This window comes from Mustela putorius, unplaced genomic scaffold (genome assembly GCF_011764305.1).
Source record: "Mustela putorius furo isolate JIRA1106 unplaced genomic scaffold, ASM1176430v1.1 tig00537227_pilon_pilon_pilon, whole genome shotgun sequence".
Classification (NCBI taxonomy): domain Eukaryota; kingdom Metazoa; phylum Chordata; class Mammalia; order Carnivora; family Mustelidae; genus Mustela; species Mustela putorius.
In genome coordinates, this window is record NW_025422368.1 from 14,588,650 (window position 1) to 14,609,988 (window position 21,339).

At 38.9% G+C, this 21,339-nt stretch overlaps 1 protein-coding gene across 2 annotated transcripts in view; it reads left to right on the forward strand.

The window, feature by feature from the left end:
• SLC2A13 (solute carrier family 2 member 13) overlaps nt 1-21,339 on the forward strand; it is a 378,234-nt gene that overhangs the window by 79,408 nt on the left and 277,487 nt on the right. For both annotated transcript variants that reach the window (XM_004771838.3, XM_013045480.2), the window contains one exon: nt 2,691-2,899. In XM_004771838.3, the coding sequence (XP_004771895.1) occupies nt 2,691-2,899 (209 nt within the window). The remainder of the gene's footprint in view (nt 1-2,690; nt 2,900-21,339) is intronic.

Below are 21,339 nucleotides of genomic sequence, written 5' to 3' on the forward strand. Positions count from 1 at the left end.
TTTACCAATGTGAAGTATACTTACTTTCTGTCTAGCTAATACAGAAAGTTTAGATGTATAGGTGCTTTTGTATCATTTCTTAAGGCATTTACTAAGTGCCTACTGGGTGCAAGATATTTTATTAGGTGCTTTGTCAAATACAGAGTTAAATACACCATTAGGTGAGACAGCTATATAATATAATACAAGATATAGTGACATAAATGGAGGTTAAAACACTGTTCTGTAGGTTAGCAGAGGAAGGAATGATTAAGTATTGGTATAAGTATCACAGCTCATGGATTCAAGTAGAAAACACTTTTAATAAGATTTTGTTTAATACCATAAGCCAAATAATTCATTTAGTCATAAAAACCTTGTTTACTTTTAAAAGTCTTAATTTTTCAGTTTCCATGTGTATTTTAAACTACTGTTTGGAGTGAGAGATACTCTTTGTTTTGGCTCAAGTTTTTATTTAAATTCTAGTTAGTTAACATGTAGCATAATATTAGTTTCAGGAGTAAAATTCAGGGATTACATATAACAGTCAGTGCTCATCACAACAGGCGCTTTCCTAAATACCCATCACCCACTTAACCCATCCCTCCCCACCTATGGTTTGCCGCTCTTCTTTTACACCTGTGTTTATCTGTTTCATTTCTTAAATTCCACATAAGAGTGAAATCATATGATGATGTTTGTCTTTCTCTGACTTACTTCATTTTGCTTAGCATAATATACTCTAACTCCATCCATGTTGTTGCAAATGGCAGGATTACATTCTTTTTTATGACTAATATTCCATCGTATATATTATCCACAGCTTTTTTATCCATTCATCAGTCAGTGGGACATTTCAGCTCTTTCCATCATTTAACGGTTATTGATAGAGGTGCTATAAACATCAGGGTGCAAATGTTCCTTCAAATCAGTACTTTTTTCCCTCGGGTAAATGCCTGGTAGTGCATTTGCTGGGTCGTGGTGTAGTTCCTTTTTTCACTTTTTGAGGACCATCCATACTGTTTTCCAAGTGGCTATACCAGTTTGCATTCTTACCAGGAGTGCAAGAGAGTTCCCCTTTCTCCAAATCCTCACCAACATCTCTTGTGTCCTTTGTTAATTTTAGCCATTCCGACAGGTGTTAGGCGATATCTCTTTGCAATTTTGATTTATATTTCTCTGCTGAGGGGTGATGTTGAGCATCTTTTCATATGTCTCTTAGCCACCTATATGTCTTTTTTGGAAAAAATGTCTATTAATGTCTTCTGCCCATTTCTTAACTGGATTATTTGTTTTTTAGGTGTTGAGTTTGATAAGTTCTTTATAGGTTTTAGATACCAAACCTTTATCAGATATGTTGTTTGCTAGTATCTTGGAGTGAGAAGTAGTTTTAACACCCGTGTGACAATTGTATTTTTTTTTCTGCTGTTTTTGGAATTAAAATAAATTTATTAAGAAGTAATGGACTTCTGTCACAAATTGTATATCTGGAGGCTTCAAGGCTGCTCACTCTATTTTGGGCTTAACATAGCTTAAAAGTTGGAATAGTTTTAAAAAGTGTATTGAGTCAAGTGACTTTTAATTGATTTAAGAATATCAGTGAGTATGGCTGTTATGTAATCAGAGTTGGCTTTCTGGGCTCTGCTATCATAAATCTACCATGGAACATATCCAGAGAATTTGGATCAACAGAAAACATGCGAATGTCCTAGATCCATAGAAGTTTCTATTTGAAAGCGACCTCGCAGTTTATCTAATCTAACCCCCAATTAAAAAAGATGGAGGCCTGGGGTGCCTGGGTGGCTCATTGGGTTAAAGCCTCTGCCTTCAGCTTAGGTCATGATCCCAGGGTCCTGGGATCGAGCCCTGCGTCAGGCTCTCTGCTCAGCGGGGAGCCTGCTTCTCCCTCTCCCTTTGCCTGCCTTTCTGCCTACTTGTGATCTGTCAAATAAATAAATAAAATTAAAAAAAAAAAGAAAAACTTCCAAAAAAAAAAGATGGAGACCTAACAGCAGAGAGGTGTTAGAAGATCGTTCCAGTGGTCAGAATAATTTTGGAGAAATCTTTGATACTGATGTACTCATATTACTGTTTTTGTTATTTCTCTGATGGATTTAAAATTATATACTTATTTACTGTATCTCTATCATTTTGATAATGATTATTTTCTTCTGACTATCTTTTTCAGCTCTGGGCTTCTCCATGGTTAATGAGGGTGAACATGATGCTTGATGGCAAAATGATGTCATTACTGATCATTCACAGAGCAAAAAAATAAATAGTTTGGAGGCATTTATTTTAATGAAGAATTTTTTTTAAAACAGATTATCAGAGTTTTGTCTCAGCCTCATTTTCTATGGTAAAATACAGAATTTTATGTATTAGTATTAGAAAGGGATGGTGATTATGGTGTTTTGCATGGTGTGTGTGGTTCAGAATGTATACACATAATTATTGTGACTTTTGCCCCTTTTTATTGTAATTTGTGTAAGAGAGAAGAATTAGATTTTTCTCATTTTTCAGTTTTTCACTACAGCATAAAAATATTTTTTTTTCTGGTGTCTCTCTCCCTCTCACACACAGACACACACGGAAAATCATTCTAATTTAATGTTAGATACTGTTCCCCATATGATGAACACAAACCTTTTATTCATACTCAATGCTAATAAGTCCAAATTTTATAATAATACATGGATTTCTTATTGCAGGTACATGTTGGGACTTGCAGCAATTCCAGCAGTTATACAGTTTTTTGGCTTTCTGTTTTTACCTGAAAGCCCTCGATGGCTGATTCAGAAAGGACAGACTCAGAAAGCCCGTAGAATTTTGTCTCAGATGCGTGGTAACCAGACCATTGATGAGGAATATGATAGCATCAAAAACAACATTGAAGAAGAGGAAAAAGAGGTTGGCTCAGGTATGTACATTTTGTATTTATATGAATTTTAAAACTGCATAGAAGTTTTATTTAGGAACCAAATAAAATTAGGAACTATATTCTTTTGCTATTATTTAATATCTCTAAATGATATAGCGATTTTATGTATATAACCAAGTCAAAATAAATATATTTTAATTCAGTTTTCAAAGTAATATAATGTTATAAAAGAAGGAAAAACTATCCCCATTATATCACTATCTTCACATAATTACTATTTTTATTTTTGTATAGTCTCCTTTATTCCTTAAGAATTGGATATACTTGGGGTGCCTGGGTGGCTCAGTGGGTTAATCCTCTGCCTTCGGCTCAGGTCATGGTCTCGGGGTCCTGGAATCGAGCCCCACATCGGGCTCTCTGCTGGGCAGGGAGCCTGCTTCCATCTCTCTCTCTGCCTGCCTTTCTGCCTACTTGAAATCTCTTTCTCTGTGTCAAATAAATAAAATCTTAAAAAACAAAACAAACAAACAAAAAAAAACTAAGCAAACTTTGCTTGGATCCTAACACATTCCATAGCTTTAAAAAAAAAAGAATTGGATATACTTGACATGGTTGTCATCATTTTTTGTATAGGGGTAATTTTTTATACGTATATATTTTTAAGATATATATAGTTATGTATGCATATTAACCAAAAAGTCATAGTGTGAACTGTTGTTAAAATAAATCACCTTAATAAAATTAAATACCTTGCTTACATGTGTTACACTAATCTCCCTATCAGTTTTTATAATGAATAAGAATATCTTGAGATCCTAGTATTGGAATAATTTTGTGTTTCCCTGTTTTCATTAAAGTGTTTAATTGTCTGATCAACATTTCACCATATCAGAAAACCAAGAAAAAAAGTTTCTAGTCTTATTTATGTTGATGAATTTCTTTTCAGAGAAGAAATCATGTAGGGTTTTGCAAAATCTCAGGCAGGATCTCTAATGTTGACAATCTGATTTGGGTAAATGATTTGCAGGATGTACATGATGTGAGGTAGACATTGTATGATACATTTCTCTACAATAAACCTTACGCTGCTAGATTCACAATTCCCAAAATTGTCTCATTTTCTCCCATCTTTCCTTTTGCTCTGACATTAATTGGTAACCCAAAGAGACGTGCTGATTTGTGTTAGATTATTTTTCATACTTGAGGCAAACACCCACCCTCATATATTGATATATGTCACACAGGTCTCGGAAGGTGTGTTCCCTCACCTTCTCGTGCTATTATTTTTGGTGGAGCTGAAGGCTGTGCTTTTCTGAAACAATAGAATAAACACTGTGCAGAAGCTGGTGACTGTGTTAGCCACACCTGATTTACTCATGATTATATATATATGCAATATAGTAGTGTGGTGTTATTTTCTTGCTGAGGTCAAAGCCCCAGTGAACTCTGAGCCGAATCTAGGGCAAGGTCATTTTTTAAAAATTATTTTTAGGGCGCCTGGGTGGCTCAGTGGGTTAAGCCGCTGCCTTCGGCTCGGGTCATGATCTCAGGGTCCTGGGATCGAGTCCCGCATCGGGCTCTCTGCTCAGCAGGGAGTCTGCTTCCTTCTCTCTCTCTCTCTGCCTGCCTCTCTGCCTACTTGTGATCTCTCTCTGTCAAATAAATAAATAAAATCTTTAAAAAAATTATTTTTAAAGATTTTATTTATTTATTTGACTGAGAGAGGTCACAAGGAGACAGAAAGGCAGGCAGAGAGGGGGGTGGGAAGCACGCTCCCTGCTGAGCAGACAGCCCGATACTGGGCTAGGTCCCAGGACGTGTGTGTCTGTGTATCTGTGTGTGTCTGGTGTCAGAGAGAGAGAGAGAGACCTAGGCTAGATCCCAGAACCCTGAGACCATGACCTGAGCCAAGGGCAGAGGCTTAACCCACTGAACCACTCCAGTGCCCCAAGGTCATTTTTAATAAAGTTAGTGGGCATATACCATGTATCTGGCATATACCATATACCATGTATCCGCATTTCCAGAGTAACATGTTAGTGCAAGTATTAGAGAATTTTGCTCTGAACAAAATAATCCACTTTTACTGAGTTGAACATGGTGTTAATTTTAAAAATACTATTTTAAATGTTCATTTAAATTACAAATACCTTCATTTATGCGGCTGTCTGAATTTCTCTTGGCTATGGTTTGCATGAAATATGAGCTTGTTTTTGTAGTAAATTGGTGTGCTTGAAGCTCAGGTGCTGATAATGTGTGAGCGGAAAAACTTTTCAGGTTGTTAGGTTATATTAAATACTATTGAGAACATAAGTTTTTATTATGTAAAGGGTAAGATGACAACTTAATTAAAAAGCCTTCCTGTTTAGCAGTAGGGATACTACTGATTTAACGATCAAGCGTTGACCATGTGGCTCCATTTGGACCTACTGAAAAATGTCAGACTGCTGTAGGTATGCAGCTGCTGACAGTGCGTACTGAGCTTCGTGATGATTTGGAATGTATAACCAAGTTTCTTAAGAACCTGAGGTACTTGGACTATAATTATCCGCATCTGTGTTAGTTTTTATGCAAGGTCTTTTGGAGTTAAATAGGGCCCTTTTTATTGGGTAAAGATAAAATATTATACACATTTGGCACATTTTTTAAAAAATTATTTTTATTAACATACAATGTATTATTTGCCCCAGGGGTAGAGGTCTATGAATCATCAGTCTTACACATTTCACAGCACTCTCCATAGCACATACCCTCCCCAACATCCATGTTTTTAAAAAAATACTGTGTTACCCATTGAATCTTTTTTTTTTAATTTACTTATTTTACAGAGAGAGAGAGAGAGATCACAAGTAGGCAGAGAGGCAGGCAGAGAGAGAGGGGGGAAGCAGGCTCCCTGCTGAGAAGAGAGCTGCATGCGGGGCTGGATCCCAGGACCCTGAGACCATGACCGGAGCCCGAAGGCAGAGGCTTAACCCACTGAGTCACCCAGGCAACCCTCCCAAGTATAGTTTTAAATATATTAAGGGTCCGCTTTGAATAATTGTGCTGGATTCTCCATGGTGTGTTTCCCAGGCCATTCTCCTCAAATGTCAAAATGCCCAGGAATCTTCCTTAGGAAAGCCTTACTTCCAGAAAAAACAATCCTTAAACCTTGAGCTGAACAGAATAGATGCTTGATTGTAAAGCATTTTGTCAAATTCTAGCTGAACAGAAGGGGCACCTCCCTAGGGTTATCTTTGGAGATCCAACCTTATAACCAACTGGTTAATCAAAAGTGAAAGCTTAAGAAGGGAAGAAAGTTCATTGACACTGAGCCACCCAGGTGCTCCACCCATTGAATCTTAATAACATTTGTCCCATGCTTGGGTAAATACCTTAAACTTTGCAACTAATAGGATTTACAATTTACCCATTTCTTGATTTGTATTTTTTGTGTACTATCATCTTGCTTAATTTTAAAGTTAATCTCACGTTCTTTTTCAAAAGTGCAGAATTGTTAGCATTTATGGCATGAATTCACAAGACAGATTTGCCAGGGTTAAATAGCAAGTAATTCGGGGGCCTCACTTTTATGATTGAGGAACTTGATCAGGGTAAAGCCTGTTCTGCACACGTGTGAATTTTATTTCAGCATTGTGACATCCAGGAGCGAGACTCTGTGTCAGTTTAGTTGGAAAACAGAGACGAGTGCTCGGGCTTGTCTTAATACCCTGACAGGGTCCTGGCCCGCAGTCACTCTACTTTCGGACATGATAGGCTGGGTGGACAAATACACAGGGAAAAACAGCTAATTTCAAAATAATAAAAATGTCCTCGTCCTCGGAAGACAAGTCAGCCGTTGTGTTGCAGGGTTAGAGAGTAGCCTGGGTTCATTTGACAAAGTGAAGTTTGAGCCCCATTTTAAGCTGGGAACTCTGGGCAGTGGAGTGCAGCTGCCTGGAAGGAGGAACTTTGGCCTCCACTGCAGAAAGCTCCAGATATTGCAGGAGGTTGGAAAGTTGTGCATGACCCCTGTTTCTTCTAGGGGAGACATATTTTATCATCAGACATGGTGGCTTATTTATCTGCTACCTGCCTGTGAGCTTAATAAATAGGTCTGATTCCACATCAGTCCCCATGTCCTTCTCTGGGAGTTTCCAGTGGATTTGTAACTCGTGACAGATATGGTACTTACTTATGCGGCCCTTCTCTTTTTATGGGATTTTTTATTTTAGTCCCTGGAGTTTAAATTTGATTTCTTTGAGGAAAATAGGTACTATTTTCCTACTGAAGTATGTATTAATTAAATTATTTTTTGAATATGTGAGAGATCAGTGCATATGGGATTGACTTCTCCTGGCTTCAGACACGCTTTATGATTCTCTGTAGCGAATATGGTGGCTCTCTGGCCACGTCAGCCACACAGCCACAGCCCGTGCTGTGGAACAGCATTGGATTATCACTGTGTGCCATCTCTTCTGCACGTGGCACAAAGGTCAGCCTCCTCTCAGCATGTGATTTCTCCACGAGAGTGGACAGAAAAAGGGAAGAAGGACAGTTGATGGGAAAAGAAGCAAGCAGCTGGTTTTCACCTGTATTCAACACTGTTCATATATCCTGCAGGACTAATGAAGTGAGAGTGGAGGTAACAGCAGCTTGGTTTGGAAAAGTTCCCTGGCGTGGGAGACCAGGGAAATGGAAGATGTGTCCGAGCTCCACCCCTAGTTTGTAATCCTAAAAAGATTTTCTAGGAGTTGCCAAACCTCAGTTTCTTTTTTAGGTTTGTAAGAAAAGAGGGCCAGATTATACTACCTCCACAGTCTGATATTTTCTAGAGTTTAAAAAAATCTGTGCAAAGTGTCTGGTTTTTAATTTCTAAATATGATGCAGCAGCCTTTCATTCCAAAATATTTATTGAGTGGCACTCAAGAGATTTGAGGGTGTGGCAGTAAATGACACAAGGTTCTGGTCCATTCTGCTGGGAGGAAGCACACAGATGATGAAGAGGAAAGAATTCCTGGGTAACTACAAATTGTAGTAATGACTTGAAAGGAAACAGACAGGAGGACAACATTTATGGAGGGCCTGCAGGGGGATGGTTAGGAAAGGCTTCTCTGAAGAGGTGAGCGTCAAGGCTGAGAAAGAACCAGCAGAGCGGAGAACTGAAGGCATGAGTGTTCCAAGCTGAAGGAATAGCAGGTCCAAAATTATATGTGTCACTAAGTGGACCAGATTAATTTTTCTTGCAAGTTTTGATAATCATTATGAAGTGCACATGTGCCAGATTCTTCAGGCCTGGCAGTAGGAGCTGTTCATCTTTATTTATGCCAGGTTGCCAAGCCTGAGCTTTGAATTAGTAGGGACACAATTACTACTTCTAGGACTAAAACCAAATTTGAGTACAAAATAATACACATGATCACGTCCATTGTTTTGTTGCTTATTTCTTACACATTGTCACTTTAGTGTACTATGTACTAGCATCATGAATTCATGTACAGTAGAGGTAGAAATCGGAGCAAGACCTAGGTAACTACTTAAGGCAGTGATTCTCTTAACTTTTCCACAGAGCTTCAACGGTGAGTCAAGAGAGGCCTTTTGGGGCCTGGATTCTATAGCAGAAGGCAACTGCAGTAAGCCCAACATTGATTTGAATTTTTATGTTTTATCCTAGGGATGAATAAAAGTTTGTGTTCTGTTTTATAATATGCTTGTTTACTTCAGAAGTGTATTTCTTAGGTAACTAGTGTTCACTCATTGACTTTCAAAGTGTCCCATGACTCTCTTGTACAGTCCCTAAGATGTGCACCCCACAGTTTGACAGACTGAACTCAGAGTCTTTGAGGTGCCTCTCTGGGGCAAATCTGTGAGGCGGGGTAGGAAGAATTGGAGCTGCCTCTGTTACAGAAGCAGGTGGTCATCTCTTGATGTAGCAGGCACAGAGAAGAGCAGAGAGGCTGTGTCAGGAGCTTGAATTTGTAGCAGTAATTGTCTCATCTCAGGAAAAGTAAAATCAGTCAACAAGAGACAGGACTTCTCTGAAGGCTGTCTTAGGAAAGAATCTTGAAATGAAATTTGTGCATTCAAATGCTTTATACCACCTCCTTGGAAAGCACTCCCTAATGACTTCTAAAAGTTTTCTTTTCTTAATTGATACATAGTGGACACACAACATTACATGAGTTTGAGGTGTGTGACATAGTGGTTTGGCATGTGTGTAACTGTAGAGTGAAAACAGCAGTAAGTCTCCTTAACATGCGTCACCACACATAGTTACTTTTTTTTTCCCTTGAGGTCTTCAATTTCTTATCCTGCACCAAAGAGCAAGAAGTAGATTCCTGGGGTGAGGTGAAAAGGACAACCAAAGCTGGTGCTGCAGGCCCACACAGAAGCCCCGTAGGCAGGGCTTAGGGAGAGTCTCCCATGTTTGGCACCATTCCAGCTGCTCCCTTCTCTGCTCTGTCCTGGGGTGTTAAGGCAGGCTTTCTCTCCCCAGAGTGACATGCAGATATTGTTGTAGAACCAATACAAAACAGCAGAGAAGAAAAAGCCCTTTTGGGAGAATGGAGTTCTTTGCCCAGCTTTGTTGCAACAGTAGATAGAGTGAAAGTGGCAAAGCAAGGGAGAAACTGAGGGCACATCTCAGGGCAGGGGAGAGCAGTCTTGTGCAAATCCGTTTATAGCATGGGGTCAACCCAGGGAACTTGAAAATGTATATGGCCTTTTCTTTTTTAAATAATTTTTTTTTTTGGACAGAGAACGAGAGCACACAAGTCGGTAGAGTAGTAGGCAGAGGGAGAGGGAAAAGCAGGATCCCTGCTGAGCAAGGAGCCCATGCAGAACTGATCCCAGGACCCAGGGACCATGACCTGAGCTGAAGGCAGCCGCTGCACTAACTGGGCCAACCAAGCACCCTGGCCTTTTCTTTTTTAAAGGAAAATAGCATTTTTGTGCATCTTGTCTTTTAAGAATTATATATAATTTTTTTAGAGTTAATTATTACCTAGGTCATAGATATTTCCAAAACAGATTTATTGAGCAGAAGAATATCAGTGAGAATGTTGGCCTGCCCTTTGGTGAGGCAAATCTTAATCCGCATAAGTGAGAAGTAGCACCCAGAGGCAGTATCAGATCCTTCTGACAAACTCGATTCAAGCCCACTGGTTGCTGTCGTCAGAAGGCTTCAGGTGACTGATGCACAGTGTACAATCTTGCAGAAACATTCATGCCAGCAAGATTTGCATTGTTTAATTTTATCAGCTAATCAACTCAGTAACTGGGCAGATGTGGCTCCCTGTTTTGCCTTTGTCAGGTAGTTCAGTCTCCCGACTGAAAAGGAAGAACATTGTAGGGAGGGGAATTTATTCAAGACCCTCGTGTGAATTCTGTTTAAAACCTGTTTTGATTTACATCTAGCTCTTGGAGGTCACGTCTGTCGTGTATGGGAAGGGACGGCTGCATTTCTCACTTTTTTCCTGCAGTGATGTTGCCGTTAGGTCGTCAAGTCTTATTTCCTCCTAAGTCATTTCTTTTCCTGTGAGTTGATATTGCCTGTGGCCATTTCAACAAATCATATTCTGCGGAGAGGTCACAGAGGGTAGATATTTATCATGTCTTGCTAGAAATCCTTCCAAAAGTTTCTTTAGTAATCTGATGCCTGCAAAATCACATTGCAGGAGAATGCAGTTGACATCTGCTGCACTTTGAGGAAAGTGGTCATTTTCCCCAGTATTTCTGGTAGTTTTGCTTATATTTTCTTCATGTGGTGGTATGCCCCAAGTAATGCCAGCATATTATTTACTGGATGAACATGAAATAGTTACTGACCAATTCTTTCTCTGCAGGATGACCCCCCAGTTTTAGGAATATAGGCAGAGAAAACATTTCTGTATCTAATATTCTCAACGTGGTTGTAAAATTGCTAAAATCATCCAAAGCCATTCCACATATCTCCTATGGGAAACAGATTAAAACAAAAGGTCAGGTAAAAAGCTGCTTTAATTCTCTGTCCTTGAGTTAAAAAGCTGTAAGCTGGACTACTAAAACACAATATACATCTATTCAGTTTCTAGTAACACTTATTTTTTTAAGTATGATGACTTATTTAAAAGAAACTCTATTTAATTCAACATGGTTTTAAATAAAAGTTACCTTTGATTTTTCTAAACCCCAGAGGACTTTTAAAATCTTAGGCAGAATTGGAATAGTTCTTAGATTGTACATTAAAATTCCATTGACTCACCTTTTACATGGGATAAAGAATAGCACAAAGATTTTTCCACTTAACCTACTTATGGAAGAAAGAAACGTTTTTTGGATTATGTATAGGCTTTCAAGCCATTTTCCTTGATTTATATTAAAATTCCAGATTGGCTCATAAGTTGGTAGGTAATTCTTGAAGGCTCATCTTTTCTGCTTTCTTATTAAGGTGTACTTAAATCCATATTTCATTTAAAAAAAATCCATGCTGAAGGAATTTTGACTGCCTCAGAGTTTTCTTTCTCCCCCAACACATTGTGAAGTTCATCATGTTTTTTAATGCTCTATATTTAATACAGTCAAGCAGGAGTAAAAAGACCCAACTGGGTAGATATTTCAAAAAGAATGTATTTCCTTTGTTGCTGCTTCCAGGCAGTTCATTTCCAATTGAACAGTGACTCCATCATTTAGCAGAGGGGGTAGTCTGCTTTGTAAATAAAACCATAGTTTGGGCATTTTTTTTTTCTTGAGATAAGACAGGTTGCTGTGCTCTTTAACAGTTACCTCGTCTTTGGAGAAGGTGAGAGGAAGATCCTGAAGAAAGCCCAGTTTTTCCATCTTAAAGTGGAGGGCATATGAGCTCTCTTTAAAAATGTTGGGACTTTTTAGTGGTGACAGGATAGTTCCATTGATGGGCTCTAGAATCAGAATATTAATAGCCATGTCACGTGCTAAAAAAAACCTGCCTGTTTACACATGTTAGGAGAGATCTTCTAGTATGTTTCTCAAAAACTAAAGGAAGGGGTTCCTGGGTGGTACAGTAGGTTAAGCATCCATCCAACTCTTGATGGTTTCAGCCTTGGCCCTGATCTCAGGGTTGTGAGTTCAAGCCCCAAGTCAGGCCCCTTGCTCACTGGGAAATCTGCTTGAGATTCTCTCTTCTCCCTCGGCATCTCCCCCTGCTCCAGCTCTCTCTCTTTCTCTCTCTATCAAATAAACCAGTCTTAAACCAAAGGAATCACTCTTACCTTTTTAAAATATTTTAAATTCACCTTCTGTTTGGGAGATAGAGTGGTCAACATTATTTCTCTCCTTCCCTTACCACTCTGCCTTACGCCCTCTGACCCCTCTGATTTACCCACTGAGCAGTGTTTTTAATCAGTACCTTACCAAACACTGAACGTAGATGGGCATTTTAGTTAACTTTGCAGCATCTGTGTTGCTTGAAGTGTAGTAACCTTCACTAAGGAGATGTATACTTGGCAAGATAGATTGAGGAGAAAATTGCTAGGTTTCTGAAGCTAGAACCACAGGAAAGTGTTGTTTAAGTGTCTCACATTTTCAGTATACTATTTTCCCTCCCTGAACTTTTTAAGATATTTTCTTGAAAATAACTCCTGTTGCACATCTTCTAGAATAAAATAAAGCTTAAAATTCATTCATTTTTTATTTATTTTTTTTTTAGAGAACTGAATCCAGTAACTGCACTTGCCTAAAGGGTGGGTGTGGACAGAGACTTTCCAAACCAACTTTCTATAAAAGCAAAGACCTTTTTTAGGTTGTCTGAACATTGATTATTCATATTTGAATAATACTAGTGCGAAAATACTAGTAACAATTCCTCTTTACTGAATGTCTGTTTTTGTAAATGGATGCCTCTGTGCAAACATATATTGTCTCATAGTCTTAAAACCAAAATTACACATTATGATCCATATTGTGTTGAGAAAATGGACTGCTAGCAAGACTGAAGAGCTAGGCAGTGAGAGAAGCAGGATCTGAGCCCCCCCTCCGCAGACTCTCCCCTGTCCTCCCTCCAGCCGGCCAGCTCTGCATCTCACGCTGCCTCTCCCTGCACTTTAGATGTAGAAACTGAAAAAAGACATAGGGAAGCATGGTCTATGTTCATAGGGAGCTGAGGACCTATCAGATTTCCTTAAGAAATTTCCTTTTTAAAAGGAAAGAATACAAAACCACTATAAAATAGAAATAACAAGAAGGCGCACCTTCAAAGTCAGTTGACTAATTTAGTTCAGTTGCTTCCTCCTTGGGAAGAGTGTAGTTTCTCTTCCCTACTCTCACCGTCATTGCCTGGGTTAGCTCTGTGGTGGTCACCCCTTGACCTGGGTAATGGTGCCTTCCACACTGCTCAGGTTTTGGTATCTTCCCTCTCATCTCCATAGTTTCTCTTCCCTACTCTCACCGTCATTGCCTGGGTTAGCTCTGTGGTGGTCACCCCTTGACCTGGGTAATGGTGCCTTCCACACTGCTCAGGTTTTGGTATCTTCCCTCTCATCTCCATAGCCTCTGGCCTCCAAAGTTATCACCCCAACATACAGGATCAGTCCCTCTCCTTCTCAGAAAGAAGTTCCTTAACATGTCATAAAGTTCCTTGGCAATCTGGCTTAAGGTGATCTTTCCAGTTCATTTTACTAGAGCCAAGACTCCATCATCCTTGGGGAGCAACGCACCCCAAGTGACCATGCCTCCTGACCTCCCAGGCGGGGAGATTACATGGGTTGGAGCTGATGAGGCAGTGGATTCAGCAGTTCCTGAGCTTGGCTATTTAATCCAATCAGCGAACTCTGCAAAGAAAAATGTAAAAATTGCCTCATAAAGAGAATGTATTAAATTTGAGAACCAGTAGCATAATAGGGATTTTCTATGTGCTATGAAGGCCTTTTTTTTGTTTTTTTTAAAGATTTTATTTATTTGATAGAGAGAGATCACAAGTGGGCAGAGAGGCAAGCAGAGAGAGAGAGAGGAGGAAGCAGGCTCCCCGCAGAGCAGGGAGCCTGATGTGGGACTCGATCCCAGGACCCTAAGATCAAGACTTGAGCTGAAGGCAGAGGCTTAACCCACTGAGCCACCCAGGTGCCCCCTATGAAGGACTTTTGATACGATTCTTCATTAGGAAATTTAACACAGTTCATTGTTTACCTTTAAGCCCCGCCCATTAAAAAAAAAAAAGACCGAAATCGAAACGTTTAACTGTTTCTTCCTGCTATGTCCAGTAGATGCTGGTATTGTATTGTGTTGCACAAGAGTACGGTGTCTACAGAGTGCGGTAAAGTGCTGTTTCATCTGAAAGAACAAATGAGAAGGTAGTTACAGTAATATTCTGATTTTGCTTTTTAGCAGAATAGGTTTGGGTCTTTTCTCTTTTGAGTAGAAAGGAATTAATTTTGATGCTTGATTCCAGGAGTTGACAAACTTTTTCTGGAAAGGGCGGGATAGTGAGCGCATGGCTTTGGGCCTTGCAGCTCCATAGCTCGGCCCTTATGGCATGAAGGCAGTGACAGTATGTCAAGGAATGAATGCGGTTTTGTACCAATAAAACCCAAAGCTTATTTTTTCATGCCTGTTAGGTTTTATTATTTACAAAAATAAGAGGCCCATTAAATGTGGCCTATAGGCTGCAGTTCTCTGACTCCTTCTTTAACCATTGTTCTGTTTTATCAGTTGCTTCTGTTTTTCTCTTAGGACCAATTTGGGACACTATTTATTTATCTTTTAAATCTACGTGGAAGCCTCTTCAACCTGGTGTTCACTCATGGGTGTGTCCCCTTTGATTTCTGCGAGGATAGTGCATTGTGTAAATGTGTCTGGCAGGTGTGTAAGTGTGCACGTGGTGTGTTGTCATAGAATGAAACTTTTGGGAGTGTTGCAGGGAAGCCTTCGGGTGACCGAAGCAGGAGCTTTCATGAGACCACTGCTCAGAGCATATGGCTTTCTTAAAACCTGGGCCACAGCCTCACGGGTCCGCCACGACGGAGGGAATCACCTTTGCTCTGATGGGGCAGGAGAAGCCGGGTTCAGTGGTGAGAGCCAGGTCTCATCTCACGCTGTGGCTGGCTGCCCTGTCAAAACGGTTGGACCTGCCCCCCAAGACATGTGTTTGTTTACATGTGAACCAAGGGAGATTGTTGCTCCCTTTCCTTGGACAACAGGCAAAGCAAGATGATACCTTTTGTGGAAGACAAAATGCACTGAACAAGTAGGGAGATGATTTTATTCAGGTTGTTGCAGTAGGTAGCAGGTTCACAAAGGAGAAGCTGCTCAAAGAAGAGGGAATAAATGTGGCCTTTCACAGAGCAGGCAAACAAGACTCGCCCTCCAGCCTTCCTCAGAACTCTTTTTTATCTCTGAGGGCACAGAGCAGGGCTCCTTCATGCTCCGTGCTCCCGCACCAGGCCAGTGCAGCTTTGCGTCACTCTCTGTTGGATTTTCACACTCCTGTCCCACGAATGACAGTGCTACATATCTTTGCATTCCCACCACCGGATACAGTCCCTGCCTAACAGCCACTAGGTCCATCGGTGTCTGGCTGCCTTTCTATTCCTGTGGAAGGAGGGGATGTTGATGTCTGACCTTTGAACCCTGAGATTTGGAGGAGGAAATGGAGTGCCAGCCGCAGGAGAAGGCTTCTTTGTGTGGGATTCAGTCATCCTGAAGCCAGGGAACCCCACCAAGTGGTTGATGAGGAGGAGGTGTAATTCAGTGCATAATGATTACTGCTGAATGACCCACTTTGCAAGGGCAAATGGGTATATTTATAGTCTATGTGGATTTTATCGAGACTATTTGGAATTTATTTGTGTGTTGGCAGTTACTATTTTCTTTTGGTCTCTTTAACATGTTGGACCCAATTTAAAAACTTAATTTTGGGGGCACGTGGGTGGCTCAGTCAAACACCTGACTCTTGATTTTGGCTCCGGTCCTGGGATCAAGCCCTGCATCAGGCTCCCTGCTCAGCACAGAGTCTGCATCTCCCTCTTCACTGCTCCCGCCCCTATGTACCCACTCTCTCTGGGTCAAATAAATAATGAAATCTCTAAAAAATAAAAATAAAAAATAATAGTTTAATTTTGAGGAACAGCATTTATGAGTACAATGGAATTTCCAGTATAAAAGCTATAAAATACATGATTTATTTTCAAGCAAACCCTCGCTAATGTCTAACTCGGAAATACCACTTAAGAATGAGTAGGTTTTGGGCGCCTGGGTGGCTCAGTGGATTAAGCCGCTGCCTTCGGCTCAGGTCATGATCTCAGGGTCCTGGGATCGAGTCCCGCATCGGGCTCTCTGCTCAGCAGAGAGCCTGCTTCCTCCTCTCTCTCTCTGCCTGCCTCTCTGCCTACTTGTGATCTCTGTCTGTCAAATAAATAAATAAAATCTTTAAAAAAAAAAAAAGAATGAGTAGGTTTTTATTGATAATTATGGGAAATAGATTATAATTCAGAGTGCGCCCATATCCCAGGTGTGCACACCTCAAATGTAGTGTGAAAATCTTCCATTAAGAAAGATGAGCCTTATGAAATCCAAACGTGTGTCACGGGCTGTGGCTACAGGGGCTTTGGTAGTCTTAAAACAAATGGCAGTTGTAGTTGGAACCTTAGATGTGAAGATTGGTGTGTTTGTGGTGTTCTCATTAGCTGCTGTATGTTTAGATGTATCTGCCTCAGAAAGTCATTAGAAATTCATATTTTTCCAAAAATATTCTGTGAAAAATGTTTTAATTTTGCTTTTTGAAATAACTTACTAACAGTCTTTCTAGTCCTTTCCTAAGAATTACTGAAATATCCTCAGTATCATTTATGTAATAATTATGTATATTTTTCTATTTCTTGCTTAATAGTCCTGTTAAACGTTTGTTCAACTCTGTAGTGGTTTTTTGAAAAATATGTTTTAAAATATGAGTCCAGTTACCTGCAGATGACATTTCTGGCAGCAAAGAGAGAACAATGTCATGTAACTTCTCACTGCTTTTGAAGAGGAGGCTTGAAAAGCAAACATTTTTAAAAAAAATTTTAATTTATCTGTCAGCAGTTTATTTGAAATCAATAAAAAAGAGCGATCATTTCAGGAGCATTTACATTTACTTTGTGCATAGATTTTTACGTGGTATTATTATCTCTCTCAATCCTACAACAATCCTCCGAAGTAGTTACTATTGTTGCTAGTACACTGTTTGGGAAATAAGAAAAATGAGGCGGAGAAAACATGGTCTCCCTGCCTGGTAAGTGGCAACAAGTCAGAGCTCAAACCTGTTTTGATTTAGGTGCATATTTTTAATCACTCATTACCCTGTATTTCAATGGATTTTAAGATTTCTGCATAAGAAAAATATTATTTCTATGCCTCAAGATTTTCTTTAAAATGTATTTTATTAGGAAATGCCCTGTATTATTATTATTTTTTTGGTCTATATTATTTAAACCATTATTCACCTTATCATACCCAGGACCTAGGTAAAGTGCCTGAAGCTCACTAGTTATTTGAATGAGGAATTTAATTTTAGGAGATTATGCATTAATCAGGACACTTTTGGATTGTATTTTGGAAACAGCTCAATGTAGCTTAAGTTAAAAATGAGGGACAGGGTAGCTTATGTAAGTTACATAAGATTCCTTCTGGTCTGTGTGCATGAATATGTAGGTTTTATTCTCAACTTGGCTCTCCCTGTATGTTACCAAGGCTATTAGATGTCTAGTTTTGCCTTAAATTTTACTACTCAGGAGCACTAATGGCGCTGCAGTACTCCATTCCTAATACCTCCCAACAGAGTTTCAGAGAAGGCTATTACGAGCCTGTCTGCTTTATGTGCCCACCCCTGAACCAGTATGTGTGATAAGGGTTTATGGTGCTGTATTAGTCATACCCATTCTAAACAACATGGGCAGAGGATTGGGGAGTGGTAATTCTCCAAATAGGTGCCGACAGGTAAAATTCTGTGCCAGTAGTTGTAGAAGAAATACAATTCTAGTAATATGGAACTCAGAACTATGTTCCTTTTATTTTATTCTAAGGGCAAATTGGTACCTAGCAGCTCTGCCTGCAAACCTTTGAAACAGGAAGCTGCCCAGAAACCACATTATTGAGAAGATCTTGATGTTCATGACTTGCTCTTATGAGAGACTCCACGAGATAGAAGGATTGGGGGGTATTTACAACAAAACTAGGAGCAACTTTTAGAAAGGTAGTATTTTCCACATCAGAATTACCTCTTATTGACAAGAAAGAAAGGCAAAGAGGACACATGAGGACAGGCTTTCTGATTTCTGTCCTGTTTTTCATTGTTTCTCTAGCAGTTTAGCACTATACTTGAAAATAGTATATTAATATCTGCTAAATGATAAAAATCTGTGATAAATAGCAACTAGGGAACCGAGCCAGAGGATAACACTTACATTGTGTTAAATTGTCCTCTTTCTTTTAAGTCTCAATGCAAATTTTTGTTCAGCTCATGCTGAACTAATGAACTATGTTACTTTATTTAGATGACATAGTGATTTGGGGCTTTGGTTTCTCCAATCATAAAAGACAGTAAGTGTTAATAGCACAGTGTTGGGGTCTTTTTTTTTTTTTTTTTAATGTCTGTCCATCCCTCTGTCCTTTCATCTGTCACATGCATGCATGTACAGACACATGTATACCTTCTCTGTAAATCTGCCAGGATGGGCACAGTGTTCTATGTATCTTTCCTAGTGCTGGCTTCTCAGTGCCTGTTTACAGAAATGTTAAACAGAAGTTTTCCAACTCCGAAAATCTTAAGACTCTTCATATATGTGTTTTACTTATCATAAAGGATAGTTTATAGATTATTCTTTAAATAAAAAATTGGGTTTTATTGACATTCTAAATGAAGGCTTATGTATTACCCCCTCCTTAAGTGTCAGATCATAATGATAGAGCGATCAGATCATAATGATAATAAGACTTGTATGTTGAAAACAAAATATTGTTGAAAGAAATTAAAGTATACCTAAATAAATGGAAAAATACCCCTATGTTCATGGATTGGAAGATCTAATCATTAAGATGCCATCATTACAATGGCGATACTTCTCAGTTGGTCTACAGATTCAGTGTAGTCCTCATGAAAATTATAGGTTCCTTTTTCTCAGAAAATAACAAGCTGACTCTGAATGTTATGTTGAAGTGCAAGGAACTCAGAGTAGCCAAAACAGTCTTGAACAGGAAGAACAAAGGGGAGGACTTAAAACTTCCTGACCTGAAAAGTTATTGCAAAGCTATAATAATTAAAAACACTTGGTACTGGCATTAAGCTACACTTGTAGATCGGTGGAATGAAATTAGAGTCCAGAAATAAAGCCATAAATCTATGGTCAGTTGATTTTTAACAGGGGTGTCAGGATCATTCAAGGGGGAAGAATAGTCTTTTCAAGAAATGGTGCTGGGACAACGGATAATCTACATACCAAAGAATGAAATTGGACCCTTACTTTATACTATATTCAAAAATTAGTTTGAGAAAAGGATTAGCTAAAACTATAAAACTTCTAGAAGAAAGCATAGGGGGAAGATCTTATAGACATTAGATTTGAGAGTGATTTCTTAGAAATGATACCAAAAGCACAGATACAAAAGAAGAAGATAAATTGGGCTTCATCAAAATTTAAAACTGTTAGGCGTGAAAGGATACTATCACCAAAATGTAATGGCAACCTACAGAATGGGAGAAAATATTTGTAAATCATATACCTGATAAAGGTCTAGTATCCAGAATGCTTACAGAATGCTTATGACTAGATCATAAAAAGATAATAAGCTTAAAAAATGGGTAGAAGATTTAAATAGACATTTATCAAATAAGATATACAAATGACCAATGAGCACAGGACAAGATGTTCAGTATCATCATTAGAGAAATGCAGATCAGAACCACAGTGAGATAACCATTTCTCCAACAGGTTGGCTAGAATTAAAAGCTAAGAAACAAACAAACCCAGAAGATAGTGATGGTGAGAATGTGGAGAAATTGGAACCTTCACAGCCTGCTGGAGGCAGTGTAAAATGGTTCACTTGTAATGGAAAGCAGTTGGGCAGTTCCTCAGAAAGTGAAACATCAAGTTACCATAGGCATAGCATAGACACTCCCAGTACATACCCAAGGGAATTAAAAACAGATAGTCATACAAACTTGTATACAACTGTTCATAGCATTATTATTTATAGTACAAAAAAAATGGAAATAACCCAAACATTCATCACCTGGTGAGTGGATAAATTAAATGTTTAATATCAGGGGCACCTGGGTGGCTCAGTGGGTTAAAGCCTCTTCCTTCGGCTCAGGTCATGATCCCGGGGTCCTGGGATCAAGCCCCGTATCATTGGGCTCTCTGCTCAGCAGGGAGACTGCTTCCCTTCCTCTCTCTCTCTGCCTGCCTCTCTGCCTACTTGTGATCTCTGTCAAATAAATAAGTAAAATCTTTTTTAAAAAATTAAATGTAGCATATCAATACAATAGACTATTTTTCAGTTTTCAAAAGGAATGAAATACTAAAGGGTTCAACATGTATGAACCATGAAAAGATTATGCTATATGGAAAGAAACCAGGCACAAAAGGGCTTCATGTTGTAGGATGCCATTTAGAGTGAATGTCCAGAATAGGCTAGTAAGTAGAGGCAGGCAGTAGATCTGAGGTTGGCTGGGGCTTCAATGGGAAGTGATAACTAAGCGGTTTGGGATTTCTATTTTGGGCAATGAAAAATGTGGAGTCTTTTTATGGAAATCTTAGATTTTTTTTTTTCCCCTCAACTTGATGTTTTGGTATATTAGTTTACTGAGTTGTAGAATCTTACCCTTTTACAGAAGAGATAAACAGTTTCCCTACTTAGGTAAATTTGTAAGAGCTAGAGATCTCCGCAGAGGTTAGCAGTTTGTACTTTTACACTTAATTAGCGTATTATATACTCCCCACATATTCTGTAGTAGTGGTGATTTTGCACAACCTTGTCAGTATACTAAAACCACTGAATTGTGTACTTTCAAATGGTTGAGTTTTATGGCCCATGAATTATATCTCAGTAATTTAAAAAAAGTATACTTATCTACTTGGGTGGTACCACATTAGGGCTAAGAGAAAACAGTCAGAGGCTTATTTTATTTAGCCTAATTGTTTTATTGAAGATAAGCTTCTCAGCTTTTTAAAGAGTCTAGTTTAATTATCTGATGTCAGGTATAGAAAGGTACTGAGTAAGATAAAGGTTGTTCCTGGTGGTAGGGAACCTAGTATTTCATTAGTGAACAGAAATATTAATATGTGCACTATTTATAGTCATATGGATTTATCTTTGATTTTACATGAACTGTAGACATCATTATGTGTTTCTATCTGTGCTTATGAATAAAAACACATGAGATTTTTATTTTACTGAATTTATTCATAATTTTATTAAAAAAATGAGATTCTAAAGTTGTGAATGAACAGGTTGAGTTAACCATTTAAATAATACCAGGATTAGCTTTTTTTTCTTTTTTAAAGACACTTAATATA